Source organism: Quercus robur, chromosome 4 (genome assembly GCF_932294415.1).
Source record: "Quercus robur chromosome 4, dhQueRobu3.1, whole genome shotgun sequence".
In the NCBI taxonomy this organism is placed as follows: Eukaryota; Viridiplantae; Streptophyta; class Magnoliopsida; order Fagales; family Fagaceae; genus Quercus; species Quercus robur.
In genome coordinates this window covers 74,816,283-74,831,159 of record NC_065537.1, presented here as the reverse complement: position 1 = coordinate 74,831,159, position 14,877 = coordinate 74,816,283, and the positions used below count along the sequence as shown (strand labels likewise).

Sequence of the window (14,877 nt, the reverse complement as noted above, 5' to 3'; positions counted from 1 at the left end):
GATGAAACTTACCATTTTAGGAGTTGAGTCTTTCGAGAAACACAATAGAAAATCATAAAAATTTCACAACATTTCCAAATTAGAATACTACCTCACACATAGATTATTGAAAATAAATAAATCAATTGCACATTGTGATGGACCATGTGTAAGGCAGTGGGCTAATTTAAAATTTTTGTGAATTTGTAATAAGCTTTCATTGTGTCCCTAGCTTTTTTGCATTAAAATTGGAATCATTTTGTCCAGAAACCTGTGTTACTTACCATTTGTGGAGTGAGTCTTTCGAGGAACACAAAAAAAAAAAAAAAAATCATAATGATTCCACAATATTTTCAAATTAGAATACTACCTCATACATAGGTTATTGAAAATAATTAAGTTAATTATGCATTGCAATGGATCATGTGTGAGGCAGGAGGCTAATTTTAAATTGTCATGAATTTGTAATAAAATTTCATTGTGTCCCTAGCTTTATTGCATTGAAATTGGAATCATTTTGTGCAGAAACCTATGTTACTTACCATTTGGAATCATTTTTACTTACCATTTGAGGAGTGAGTAATTTATTGCATTGAAATTTGAATTAATTTGTGCAGAAACCTAAGTTAGTTACCACTTGAGGAGCGAGTCATTTATTGCATTGAAATTGGAATCATTTTGTGCGGAAACCTGAGTTACAATTTGAAGAGTGAGTCATTTATTGCATTGAAATTGGAATCATTTTGTGTAGAAACCTGCGTTACTCACAACTGAATAAATAAATAAATAATCATATTTATAATTTATGAGAGCATAATCACTTGTAATTGATCCAATTTTTTTATTATGTAAAAATACAATTAGCAAAATGTTTCTTTTACAATAACTGGAAAAATTATAATTGCTTTCTTGTAGTTTGGTTTTATTGCAATTTAAACAATCTACAAACTTTTGTTATATATGACTCTCTTAAAGTTTGAATTAAAATGAAAATTGTTAGGATTCCGTTCAATTTATATATTTTGCAATGGTGAATATAAAAATTCCACTTTTTGTTTGGCCTAATCACAAGTTTTCCCGATTGCTACATTTTGACCCCACTAAAGTATGATTTTTTCTTTCTTTCAATATTCGATAGTTACAACAATGAAGAGGATAATTCAAATGTTTGTTATTCTAATAAAGAAGAACATTCTATGCCATCATGAGTTTCAAGACTCTTCACCCTAAAGTTTGGATTAAAATAAAACTGTTAGGGATACTGTTAGGTTCTAAGACTTTATGAACTAATGTATTAGAATTTCAATTTGTAATATGTTGGCAAACCATGATCAAAACATAGAGTTTAGGTTTAGGCTTGCTCAAAGTGTGTTTAATTGTAAATTGGAATCGAGTGATTGCATAAAGTATTGGACAAAATCTGCAAGGCTCGATCGATCAAAAATTAGATTCGATTGAACGAAACTCGTGCAAATTTAATTTTTTGCAGAATTTCCAATTAAGCCCAAGCCCATATAACGTGTAGGGTTTTGTGTTTTACTTCAAGAATAAAAGGAAAAACCCTAGTTACGTTTTAGAAATCTTTGAAGAGGTGTGTGTTGAATCTTCTGTGAGATCTAGAGGTGTTTACCTTCATACACACACATAGAGTTGTCAAGATCAAGATTCACCTCAAGAACTTGATGCTCTCTTCAGTTGTTGCACAAAGAACTTTAAAGAAGATTTGAAACCTTTGAATGGAGTCTCAAAGTCACAAGTAGGAGAACTTGTGGTTGCTATGGATCAAAGAAAGAATTTGTCAGTGGACTCGTAGTTGTCACGTGGTTGTGGTAGTAAGTTTTCTACTCGAGGTAGCAATAGGATGTTAGTTTTCTAAGTTCTATTGTAAAAACTTCAATTCTTTCATAGTGGATCTGTTTTACCTTGAGGATAGTTAGGTTAAATCCTCCCCAGGTTTTTTACCGGTTAGGTTTTCCTAGGTTATCATATCGTTGTGTTCTTTATATTTTCGGATTATTTACATGATATAATTTTATTGTGTTAACCTAGAACTGAATAATTTATCTAAGTAATCACTTGGCTAAATAATTAGATTAATCAACTTGTGTTAAGGGGTCTAAAAATGTATAAGTGGTATCTAAGCAGGTTAACTCTTGTGTTTAGATCTTTTGATTTAAGAGTTGATCATTGAACCCTGTTATCATGGAACATGGTCACTCTCTTGTGATCCCATCTTATTTTGATGGGAACAACTATGCCTACTAGAAAGTAAGGATGAAAGCATTCCTGAAATCTATTGATAAAAGAGTATGGAACTCCGTTGAACACGGATGGGAGAAATCGACTACTACTGTTAGCGAGTGGTCAACTTCTCAAAAAGAGTTAGCTGCTTCTAATAGCAAAATCATGAATGCTATTTTTAATACTGTTTCTATGGAGGAATTCAAGAGAATCTCAAATGTTGAAGTTGCTCATACTGCATAGAATATTCTCCAAACTGTGCATAAAGGCACAAAAGAAATTAAGATTAATAAGTTGCAGTAGTTAACTATTAGATTTGAAAGCATTAGAATGTCTGATGATGAGTGCTTTGATGAATTCTATGCTAAACTTAATGATCTTGTTAATTCTGCTTATAATTTGAGTGAAATTTATGATCAACCTAAGATTGTTAGGAAGATTCTTAAATCCTTAACTAAGGACTTTAGATCCAAAGTGACTGCCATTACAGAAAGCAAGGATGTAGACTCCATCTCTATTGATGAGCCAGTAGGATCTCTCTAGTCCTATGAGCTAGACCTATCCAAAACAAACAAATCCAAATCAATGGCTCTTAAGTTAATTGATGATGTTGATGGGAATGGATTTGATGATGAACTCTCTTCTACAGAAATTGCATATCTTGCCAAGAACTTTAGAAATTTTCTTAGAAACAACAATAGAAGGGCAAAAGGTAAAAACAATACTGAACCTAGGAATTTTAAAAGGAATGAATCAACTAAAGTTGACAATACTAATAAATCAAAAGAGAAAGTTGGTCAAACCTCTAGTAATTCTCTAGGTCAACAATGTTTTGGTTGTCATGGGTATAGTTATGTAAAATCTGAATGTCCTACATTCTTGAGGTCAAAGGGTAAAGTTATGGTTATAATCCTTAGTGATGATGAAATTTCTAATCATGAGTCTGGTAGTGATGAAGATGGAAACTTCATTGCATTCACAGCTACTGCTGTAGTTGATGAAAGTGTTGTGGTTGAAGAGAACCCTTTTGATGAGAAATTCTCTGAGTGTGCTAACTTGCAAGAAACTTTTAATAAGCTATGCAAGGTTGCTGCAAAGGATGTTGTGAGTGCAAACTTAGGTTTAAAGAAGATTACCTCCCTTGAACTTGAAGAGAAAAATTTGTTGCTGAAATTGCTTGATGCTAATAATTTGATTGATAAGGTGAATACTGAAAATATGATGTTGCTTAATAAGATTAAGAACTTAGAACTAGAATTATCTATTGCTAGAGAACAAATAAATAGGTCTACTAGTTCTAAACTTGATCACAAGTTGAGTGTTCAGAAATCTCCCTTAGACAAAACAGGTCTAGGTTTTGTCGATAGCATCTCAGTGTTTGAAACTCATTCCATAAACTTTTTTTTTCTTCAGGGCCCCCCAAGAGTAAGATTGTCAAACCAGTAGAAGTTGCACCACTTCCTAAGAAGATTATGGTTGATTTTAAAGAGTCTAAGCCTAAAAATCCTAACCTTCCTAAGGATAAGAAGCATGATAGACATTTGTAGGTTTGTCATTTTTGTGAAAAGGTTGGGCATACTCACTCAAATTGTTTCAAGTTGCAAGCTGCAAAGCGAGCAAATAAGCCAAGAGTACCTGTGCCTCAAGCACAAGATCTTATGGTACTTATTGGTGAGTTGGTAAAGGTTTTAAACCTTTATACCAATCCTGGAGTTACACATCATTCTAATATGTATAATAACTCCAAAGCCAAAGTTTCATCTAAGAAGTTTTAGATGCAAAAGGCTTAATCTAATTGAGTCTTTCTAATATGGTCCTTGTACTTCATCTCAATACTCTTTGTGACCATTCTTCATTTGACGTTTTGTTTCTTTTTGTTTTTAGGATTTGCATTATATAACATTCATGCATTTCATATTTGGTTGTTTTGTTATTATTTTTTTAAAAAAAAAGAAGGAAAGGAAGGAGAAAGGAGAAAGGAGGGGTATGTTTTGTATTATATATCTTGGATTTATAGTTAAGGTTGGCCATGTTTTGTTTCATAACATGCTTGTATACCTTGTTTAGCTTGGATGAGTGTTTTTTTTTTTTTTTTTTTTTTTTTTGCACTTTGCTAGTTTTAGCTATGTAGTGTATGTTGTGTGAGAGTTGTTTATAGTTTTTGATCACATGATCTTGATTTTGAAGTAGCATGCTTTTGATTGTTAGGACTAGAAAATCCCAAGAGAAAGACATAAATAACCATCTCACCATTGTTTACTAGCTAATCATGAGCATCTTAGTGCATATCGTAAGATTTTGTGTTTGAGAAAGTGTAGCACATGTACATTAAAAAAATAAGGTGTAGTCTTGGAATAATAATAAAATTTGTGTGTACATTATTTGGCTATAATAAAGATTACACAAAGAAATAAAATTGGTGTGTACATTAATCTGGCTAAAATAACAATTTCACAATGAAATAAAAATGATGTGTACATTATGAGGCTAAATAAAAAAAATTACATGAATGCAAGCTTGTTTTCTAGGAGATGTGAGAGTTATATGATGTAACTCTTTAGGTAATAGTCACTTTCAAACTTATATGATGAATAATGTAGAAATTGTGATTGATTGCAATCTACATATCACTTCACATGTATCTCATGCTATTACTAGTTGCACACACTACACAAGTTATTCTTTGCTAAACTTAGTACATGAAATTGTGTGTGAAGTTGGTATGGCCATCCAAGATTATATGTTCCATGATTTGATACAAAACATGTTTATTGATTGTGTTTTGGGGACAAAAAGTGTAGAAGTCTTGTTTTTGGAAGATCTAGGTTGAATTTAAATGTTTTTGAAAAACTTTTAAACTCATAATTATGCATTTCATTCATGAAATAAATTGGTTTGAGTGGCTTTTGCATAAAACTTCCTTTTTTTTCAAAAATTTCAATTTTCTAGATTTTCGATCAATTGAATGTATTTTTTGATTTGATCGAAAATACGTTAAAAAATTTGGTTTGAATCTACTTGGCTCGATTGGTGCTCGATCAATCGAATCTATTTTTTGATTGATCGAACCCCAATTTCGACTGATTGAAATTCAAAAGTTAAGTCTTTTAAAAAGCTTCACCTTCACATGTTCTTCACTATTTCAAAAATTTTTCCAGACTTTTTCTCTCTTTCTCACTTTGACCGATCCAATCTAAGGGATTTTTGTTTTTTTCTTCCACAAATTTCTCCAAGGTTTTTGTTCTCAAGCATTGGTAAGACCTTTATACCCTTTCTTTTTCAATTTAATTACATGTTTCATGCATTTTTCTTTAAAATTTTCGAACATAGGAAATTTGGGATTTTTATTTTTAGGTTGTTTTTAAACATACTTGATCACTAGGTTTTTGTTCTTAGTTCATATACAAGTGGTTCCCATGCATTAATTTGATCAATTTTGTGATTTGAGGACAATTGAAAATTCTAGGGCTTGGAACTTTGAGAAATTGGAGTTTTTGTTCAATTGGACTATAATTGATGAAATTGACTTGTGTAATTGATGGATTAATTCATTATATGATGTTTTATAACTAGTATAATGGTTAATTGATCAATTTTGTTTAATTTCTGAAATTGGGTTTTTCAAAATTTGGGGTTTTTGGATTAAAACTCTATGTTCAAGTAAATTGTTGGTTTAGAAAGTGATATTGAACAAATCTTAATGCATTAGAGCATGCATCATATGTGCATTCATAACATGCACCATATAGATTGTTATTTGTTGTTATTTTTGTGCTCTAACCCTCTCTAATGTAGTCTGCTCTTGGTTTTTTGTTTTGTTTTTTGTTTTCCTTTCCTCTAATCTCTTAGCATCATGGTTAGGAAGACTAGGGCTAAGAAAACCTCTACCCAATCCTCTTCTGCCTTTCAAAGTGATAGGTTTCAATTTGAGAAAAACCAAGAAGCTTAGGAGAAGCTAATTGTGTTTAGACCTATTTAGGCTGAGCGTAGGGTTCTCCTAGATGAGGTGGATCCAGAAATTCGTAGGAACTTTTGGGCGTAGGGGTTGGTTACCACTCTTAGAGGTAGAGCATCCTTCTTTGGCTGCATTGATTAGAGAGTTCTACTCGACCTCTCTATCCACTCCGATGATTCCAACATTTAGTTTGTGAAGAGTTGGATAAGGGGTCAAGATTATGTTATTACTCCTGATGTAGTGGCCTCTACTCTTGGTGTACCTTTGGTACAGTATCCTGTGTACCCTTACACAGAGTCTCCTCCTCTTGATGACATCATGTCCTTCATCACCGGTACTTCCATTAGTTGGGGTACTGATCCTAGGGTTACCTCTACTGAGCTTACTAAGCTCAATTATTATTATTTTTTTTTTCAAGATTTCTTATCTTTGTATTTGGCATATCTCTCATCTTCATACTATCCCCATTGAGAGATGTCACTCTCGTCACTAATGCTTCTATGAGTTTTCCCACTCTTTTCCTTTACTCACTTGTTAAGGTTCATAGGAGTAGTGCCAAATCTCATGGCTTGTTCTTTCAGTCTTTATTCATAGGATTCTTTTGGACTTAGGATTAGAAAACTTTCCTGTATCTGAGCTGATACATATCATAGCTCCTATAGGTGCCACTTTCCTTAGGCAAAGAGCAACTCAGTTGAAAGCTAGCTCTAAGCACCCTAGAGTGGAGTCTTCTATAAGTGATGCATCTTAGCCTCCTCCTTCTGGTGACCCTTCTGCTGAGGTGTATGTACACCCTACAGCTGCTGTGGATCCTCCAACATCTACATTGAGCGACTCTTCCTTGTGTAGTATGCTGGATACTGTTATGACCATTCAAGCAGCGCATGGACAGCTTCGATTGGATGTGTTCAATGAGCTTCATGCTTGTGAGAGTCTCTTTTTGGACAATGTCCAGGCCCAAGCTGAAGCGAGGACCCCAAGGCCTCCTGTTATAGTTTAAAGGGACTGGGCTTGGTTCACCGCAGCTAACTAGGCTGTTTTACAAACCAAGTGGGGCACAGAGCAAGAATCCTACAATACATACATACTAGCAAGTAAGAATATATGTATTGAACAGCAAGAAAACAGTAAAGGAAGACAATTTAATAAAGAAACACACAAAATAATTGTTAAGGATCCTTAAATTAGTATGAAATATTTCATTATTTTCTCTTAATTGTGAATTACAATGTGCTTACTATGATGTGTTACAAAGTCCAAATAAGCTCAAAAATTACAAACTTAGATGGCTATCTAAGCCTCTAAGACTTGTAAAGTTTGAATCATTTTGAATCCAAGTATATTCTATAGTAGCTGTTCTGGGATACCAGGCCCTGTTTTTCTACATTCTTTGAGTTTTAGACAGTGTTTTCTCAATGATTTTGTTATGATTCTCTATTGCTGAAAAAAAAAAATGAATCCCTAATGTTGGCTGCTTCCCCCCCTTTTATAGTGTCATTCTAGGGTTCGGGGTACCACTGATTCTTCCCCCTTGGCCCCCTGGGTACCAAAGTCTCTATTATGCCAGCCATTTTGATGGCTGGCTCTTTCCCTATTTCTCATAGTTTTCCTCTTTTAGTACTGTTTCCCTAAAAGCCATTTGTTGACTTTCCATTCCGGGATGTCCTTGGAAAGCTGATCCTCAATCTCTCTTCTTTCAAGGCTTCTTACCTTTTAGACTCAGTTTTTGGCCATCCTTCCTTTTTGTTATTTTTCCCAAGTGAGCCGAATCCATCCCTGCCAGGTTGAAGGTTTTCCCAGCTAATTCCCCTAATGGTTCTTCTTCTTGGGTTCCCCAAGGTACCAACCTTTTGTTCACGAGTTGTTGCTCTCCAAACCTTCTAGTTCTTTGCTGCATCACTGGCTGCTTAAGAATGACATATCTTCCCTTCGTTTCTTGTGTTTCGTGGAACCCCTTTTGAGTTGTCTCAATCCCACTTCAACTGTGCTACGCGTCCCGAGGATCCCGAACCTTTGGCAGCCTCTAGGGATCCCGGCCTAGTCCATTCCACTGGACTCTTTCTTTTTATCCTCTGATCTTGGTGGGCTTGGCCCTTTTCTTTCTTCCCTTTGTTTCATGGGCTCTTAGGCCTATCCCTTCATGGATTTTGGGCTTGCCATCCTTTTTTCCTTGTGGTGGGCTCAACCTTTTTAATATCACTTTCCATGGGATTGGCCCATTGTGTAATTTCTTTGGGCCTTGGTGTTATGATTTTTTTAGACCTCAACAATGCTTTACAAGCATATTTGGTGGATGCTAGAGGTTCTACTCCACAAGCTCCACCCTTTGATGAGTCATGATTGCCCTTTGGCAATTCGTTACAAAAAGGCAGAGTACATACACATGGAGATAGGGGGATTTTTTTTTTTTTGGTATATTGTATATAGGTTTTTTTTTTTTTTTTTTTGTATTTGGTTTATTTTGGCTTATGATTTCATTTTGACATGATATATGGGTTGTATAGGTTAGGGGGTGACATTATGTTTATGTATTTTTATGTTTTTATTGTTTCTTGTTTCACATATGGTACATTGATTATTGATTTATATTATGAGGTTATTCATGGTATATGTCTTTTATTTTATGTTTTGTGAAATCAAGAAGTTTATTTTGTTTTACTTGTATTTTCCACAAATGCGTTTACGTGTTTGTTTAGTGTTTTAGGAATTTACAGGTTAATTCAGTTGTGGCTGCTGTCTACTTTTGCAACTGAGAGATAGTGGTTTAGGTTGAAATGTAATTAGGGCTTTTTAAATTGAATGGGCTGTTTTTACTCTGAGCATTTTATTTTTGTAATGTGTTTTGTCACGGATTGCCAAAAGGAGAGTTTATTAGGTTCTAAGACTATAGGAACTAATGTATTAGAACTTCAATTTGTAATATGTTGGTAAACCATGATCAAAACATAGAGTCTCGGTTTAGGCTTGCTTAAAGTGTGTTTAATTTTAAAATTGGAATCGAGTGATTTGCAGAAAGTATTGGACAAAATTTGCAAGACTCGATCGATCAAAAATTATATTCGATTGAACGAAACTCGTGCAAATTTATTTTTTTGCAGAATTTCCAATAAGCCCAAGCCCATATGACGTGTAGGGTTTTGTGTTTTAATTTAAGAATAAAAGGAAAAACCCTAGTCACGTTTTAGAAATCTTTGAAGAGGTGTGTGTTGAATCTTCTGTGAGATCTAAAAGTGTTTACCTTCATACACACACATAGAATTGTCATGATCAAGATTCACGTCAAAAATTTGATGATCTCTTCAGTTGCTGCACAAAGAACTTTAAAGAAGATATGAAACTTTTGAGTAGAGTCTCAAAGTCACAAGTAGGAGAACTTGTGGTTGCTATGGATCAAAAAAAGTAGTCCGTGGACTCGGAGTTGTCACGTGGTCGTGATAGTAAGTCTTCTACTAGAGGTAGTAATAGGATGTTAGTGGTCTAAGTTATATTGTAAAAACTTCAATTCTTTCATAATGGATATGTTTTACCTTGAGAATAGCTAGATTAAATCTTCCCCAAGTTTTTTACCGGTTAGGTTTTCCTAGGTAATCATATCGTTGTGTTCTTTATATTTTTGCATTATTTACATAATATGATTTTATTGTGTTAACCTAGAACTGAATAATTTATCTAAGTAATCATTTGACTAAATAACTAGGTTAATCAACTTATGATAAGGAGTCTAAAAACGTACATATAGTTTGGATGACACCCTAACGATTCTCTTTAGTCTAAACCTTGGGGATCAAATAAAGAAGAACATTCTATTGCGAAATGACCTCCACATCTGGTACTAGAACACTGTTTAAATTTTTACAATATGCTACATTAATATCATCAAATTTAAAGCAGCATTGTAGCATCATGCATTTGTTATTTTCTCTCTTTTAAAAAAAAAAATTATTATTCAACCTTTCTCTATCCTTAATCACATTCTATCTCTGTCATCTCTCTCATCTCTCTATAGAAACTTAATTTCACATTGTCCTAAAATCAGATCTCTTGTCAAATCCGCCACAAGAGAAGCATTGTTTTATTGTTGTTAGTTTTTTTCCCCAATTAGCATTATTTTTAAGAAACGCACAAACACAGACAAATTAATGCACTCACATACTACACCCCACATTTCAAGATAATATTTAAATTATTTATTGACACATAGTTTTATATACACCTGAGTGACTTTTACGATAAATATTTTAAGCAGCATTTGAACGAAAACCTGTTAATTGTTTCTTAACTCATACTTTAAAGAAGTTAAAAATAACATTTAAAAGACGAGAGCCTTATTCAATTGACATTTTTTTCTTTGGTATTTTTAGCAGAGATATTCATAGTTCAAACCTTCCCTCTTCCAACTATCGAACTATTAAAAAAAGAAAAAGAAATTAAAAGTTTAAGAACTAAATAATAGTAGGGGAAATTTTGTAATTTCGTTTTATTAGATTCTGAATGATAAGTGATAAGCCCTTCACCTTACCTTTTATTAATTATCTCTTACCCCATTCTCTTCAAATTAACTTGAATATGTGCATCATTGCTCTTGACTTTAGAGCCCTGTGGAACTCCCAAACTATGAAAGAGATGGTGCATAACTTCTCACAAACATAGTGCTATCAAACATGTGGGTTTTAGTTAATTCAATTAATAAAGTTTCTAATTGTTGAATAAGATATTTGAGATTCAATCCCTGCCTACACCAAAAACCGATTGGTGTCTTGGTCTAATCAGGGGCGGAGCCATGTAGTGGTTTGGGGGGGTCCCGGCCCCTGCAAAAAAAAAAAAAAAAAAAAAAAAAAAAAATTCCATTAGAGTAGGTAGAAAAAAAAAATTGGCCCCCCCCAATGCCCAATTCTCAACTATTCTCCCAAGCCCAGCTCAAATATACTCCCAAGCCCAGCTTTAGTTTTAGGTCTTATCACCTTATATACTCCAAATAAAACAAGCTGGCCCGCTCAAGTCCAAACACTAAAAACAAAACTTCACTCTCTTCATCTCAAAAAATCCACCCACTGACCCACGGAATCGCTTTCTTTACTTCTTATTCTTTTGTTTTGTCTTCTTTGATACATTTCATTTGCACTGGTACCTTTGCCTACCTCCCAGCCCCCAAAACTCCAGTCCTCTGTACTCACAGTCCCAGGAAAAAAAAAAAAAAAAAAAAAAAAAAAAAATCCTAACCAATTTTTTCTTTCTTCATCAGCTTTAGTTTTGGAACTTGGTTACTACTTGGTGACTGGTGAGTTTTCTGCTCTTTCCATTAGACATTCATCTCTTTTTAATGTCTTTTTTTGATTTTCTCAACTATCTACACCTAAATATTCACATGCTCTTTATATTTTCATAGATTTTTAGAGAAATACATGATTGAAGGCATGGAGAGATTGTTTGTGATGTGTCTTGAAGGGAAGATCTAAAGTTGAAGGCAGTCAGGCAGAGGCAGTAGGCATTGCCATATGGGTGACCCATCTTTGCAGTTTGTGAAGACAAAGTTTCTAAGGTAAAATTGTTTTGATTTATTACCTATTTTTGATTAGTTAGATATCATGTCGCTGTGAATGTGGCTATGGGTGTTGTTAAATTGTTTGGTTTATGTTGTATACCAATACTCGTGTGTTTAATTTTTGTTTTTGTTTGAGGGGTTATTATTAATTAAAGTCGTATTAAAAATGGGTTGTATGTTTAAATTATAGTGAAAATTTTGTTTTTTCTTGAGAATGAATAACATCCATATAACTAAGTAAAAATTTCTAATTAAAATTTTATTTTTTAAACTTCTTTTCAGGTTTATTTTTGAGTCATATTCTTAAAGCTAAAAGAATTATGAGCAAACGAAAAAAAATTGATGCATTCTTTAAGAAAAAAGATGTTAGAAATTCAGAAATTAGGACACATGTGGCTGTAGAAACAAATGTTGATACTTCAATGCCTGATGAACACCCTGACCCCTCCAAATGTTCAAGAATTCAATCTGAAGAGATAGATCGTGATCTAGGATCACGTAAACAAATATGTAAATTCCCTATCAATAAACAAGATGAAATCCGACGAGCTTATCTCAAAGAATGTTCATATCAACCTAAAAATATAGACTATCCATACAACGATGATACTCATCGTCGTCGATTTCAACCTTCATGGTTCGAATCGGCCCCCCCATGTAAAAATTCCTAACTACGCCCATGGGTCTAATGATAAAAAACTATTATCAGGCATGGACACTATAGGTTGAAACTCTCTCAAAACAAAAAAACAAAAAAATAAAATAAAATTACACAACTTGGGGTGTGAGTCTCCCAAACTCGCCCACACCACAAACAAAATAAGAAAGAAGTGTGGCGCAATAATTTTGCTCTTCTCTCAACAGAAACCCTAACAAATAGTACTAGCAAGTAAACACAATAGCAGCGGTTAGTGGGTAACCCACTGAAATGATTATATCATTTTATTTTATTTAAGATATCGAGATTCAAACACCACTTACACCAATAATCAATTGGCATTTTGACTTGTTTATAACGAACAATTATCATGTAGTTAACGTAATATATATATATATATATATGTGTGTATATAAATATATTTGTGTTTGTTAAAATTTTATTGTATCAATTAATAAGAAAAAGGACGTGTACAACCGTAACAGCCATTGACCCACTGACATGATTTTTACACTAATTGTCCTTTTTTTTTCTTTTTTTTTATTTATTTATTTTTTTTTTTATGTTGGTAGAATTTAATCTTAGACTCTTATCTGACAACCATAGACTTTTAAATAATGCCATTGATTTGTTCTTATGAATTAATTATATTAAATTTCCGATAATTCCAAAAGCTATGAAGATTCTCCATGTTAAGTTAACATTGTCCCAATGATCAGGAAATGATGGATTTAGAAATTTAATCTAACAAATTTATTCCATTGGCAAACTTAAATTCACACAAGTATTGATAGATATTTTTAGTAATAAAACATAGAAGCATATGATGTCCAAATTTATGTCATTTTTTCTTCTCTGACATTACATAAGTCATAGCTCCTAAATTTGCATCCAGTCACTTTATTTAACTTCATGCTATTGGTGGTGGTGATGGAACAGTGTAACCTGCAATAGATATAACAAGAGTTAAATTAAACATGTATAAACCCAAATTGCGATTCCATAAACGACTATGCAAAGCAACCCTTTTTTGTTTTTTCTACTCCAGAAAAGTAAAGCAACTCAAGCCACATATATAAGAAAATACAAAAGGAATAATCTCATTTTTACCTAAGTCAAAATAAGTTCGAATATGTGTATTTGAATTAACTTATTATTGTTGAAAGTCTATTTATTTATTTCAATTATTTGGTTATCTATACTATCATTTAAAGGACTTCTAAGCTATTTAAGTCGTGAACTCTGTCTTGAATATTTCAAAATATTCCCTCTTTGCTTATAAGTTTTCAATTAAGAAGGATAAATTTGTAAAATAAAAGCTCACAATTTAAAACCTCTCACTAAACCCACGTTCTTAGTAGTTTACAATATTGTTATCTCTTATTATTTTTGAAATTTAAACAAATGCACCTTATTTTCTCTCTTATTTTTGATCATTTTTTTAAAACTTAAACAGCCACACTCTATTTTTTTAATACAAAACTATGATATACTAATCCCAAAAAAATAAAAATAATTATAAAAGATGTTAAAAACTTTAAAAATTTGTACATAAGCAAATAACCAAAATAAAAAACTAATCCAAACTTATGCTAATTTGCCAACTCATCACCAAACAAAAAACATAAACACACAAAATTCATTTCCAATTACCATATGTGGAATAAAAGGAACACATAAATTGTGGAGAATAGGTTCATATATATATATATAGAGAGAGTTTTAAGAGTTTCTTACTTCCACAGGTGGTCCCAGGGGCCACTGGCCTGCCACAGTACTGTGCTACAAAGATCACTTTCTCCATGTCAATTATCTTCTCAACATCCTTGGTTACGTGCTGGCACACGTATGGCATGTCCGCCTTCTGGATAACACTACAGCATTGTTGAGATGGGTTCATCTTTGGCAAACTCTTCTGAACGTACATAGCACATTGAGCTACCAATCCCTGCATGTCACCTTGGCAATCGTCGCCAACAACCATGTTGTTGTTGTTCCCAGAGAACAGAATCCCAGTAATGGCGAAGAAACCCAAGAGCAAGATGTTGGTATTGAAGTACATTGCCATATCTCTCTCTTTGAATGTATGTGTTTGCTGGTTTGGACCATTGAGTTGGTGAGAGGTGGTTTTTATAGGGAATAGGAGGGAAAGATTAGGATGAAACTTACCATTTGAGGAGTTGAGTCTTCCGAGGAAACACAACAGATAATCAGAAAAATTTCACAACATTTCCAAATTAGAATACTACCTCACACATAGATTATTGAAAATAAATAAATCAATTGCACATTGTGATGGACCATGTGTAAGGCGGTAGGCTAATTTAAAATTTTTGTGAATTTGTAATAAGCTTTCATTGTGTCCCTAGCTTTATTATATTGAAATTTGAATCATTTTGTCTGGAAACCTTTGTTACTTACCATTTGTGGAGTGAGTCTTTTGGGGAAAAAAAAAAAACCATAATGATTCCACAATATTTTCAAATTAGAATACTACCTCAC

General features: G+C 33.2%; 1 protein-coding gene across 1 annotated transcript; it reads right to left on the bottom strand.

Moving 5' to 3' along the window:
- Positions 1 to 13,285: 13,285 nt before the first annotated feature.
- On the bottom strand, positions 13,286 to 14,437 carry LOC126722583 (uncharacterized). The gene is made up of 2 exons (XM_050425730.1): positions 14,113 to 14,437; positions 13,286 to 13,320 (listed from the first exon to the last, which is right to left on the bottom strand). Exons 1-2 carry the CDS (start codon positions 14,435 to 14,437, stop codon positions 13,286 to 13,288), a joined length of 360 nt encoding a protein of 119 aa, XP_050281687.1.
- Positions 14,438 to 14,877: the final 440 nt, after the last annotated feature.

What these genes read in the sequence shown, in the direction of transcription:
- LOC126722583 (XM_050425730.1), bottom strand. Translation starts at nt 14,437, where the DNA reads ATGTACTTCAATACCAACATCTTGCTCTTGGGTTTCTTCGCCATTACT. An exon ending in CCCTGGGACCACCTGTGGAA is followed by an intron (nt 13,321 to 14,112) that starts GTAAGAAACTCT and finishes TATCTATTGCAG; the next exon opens with GTTACACTGTTCCATCACCA.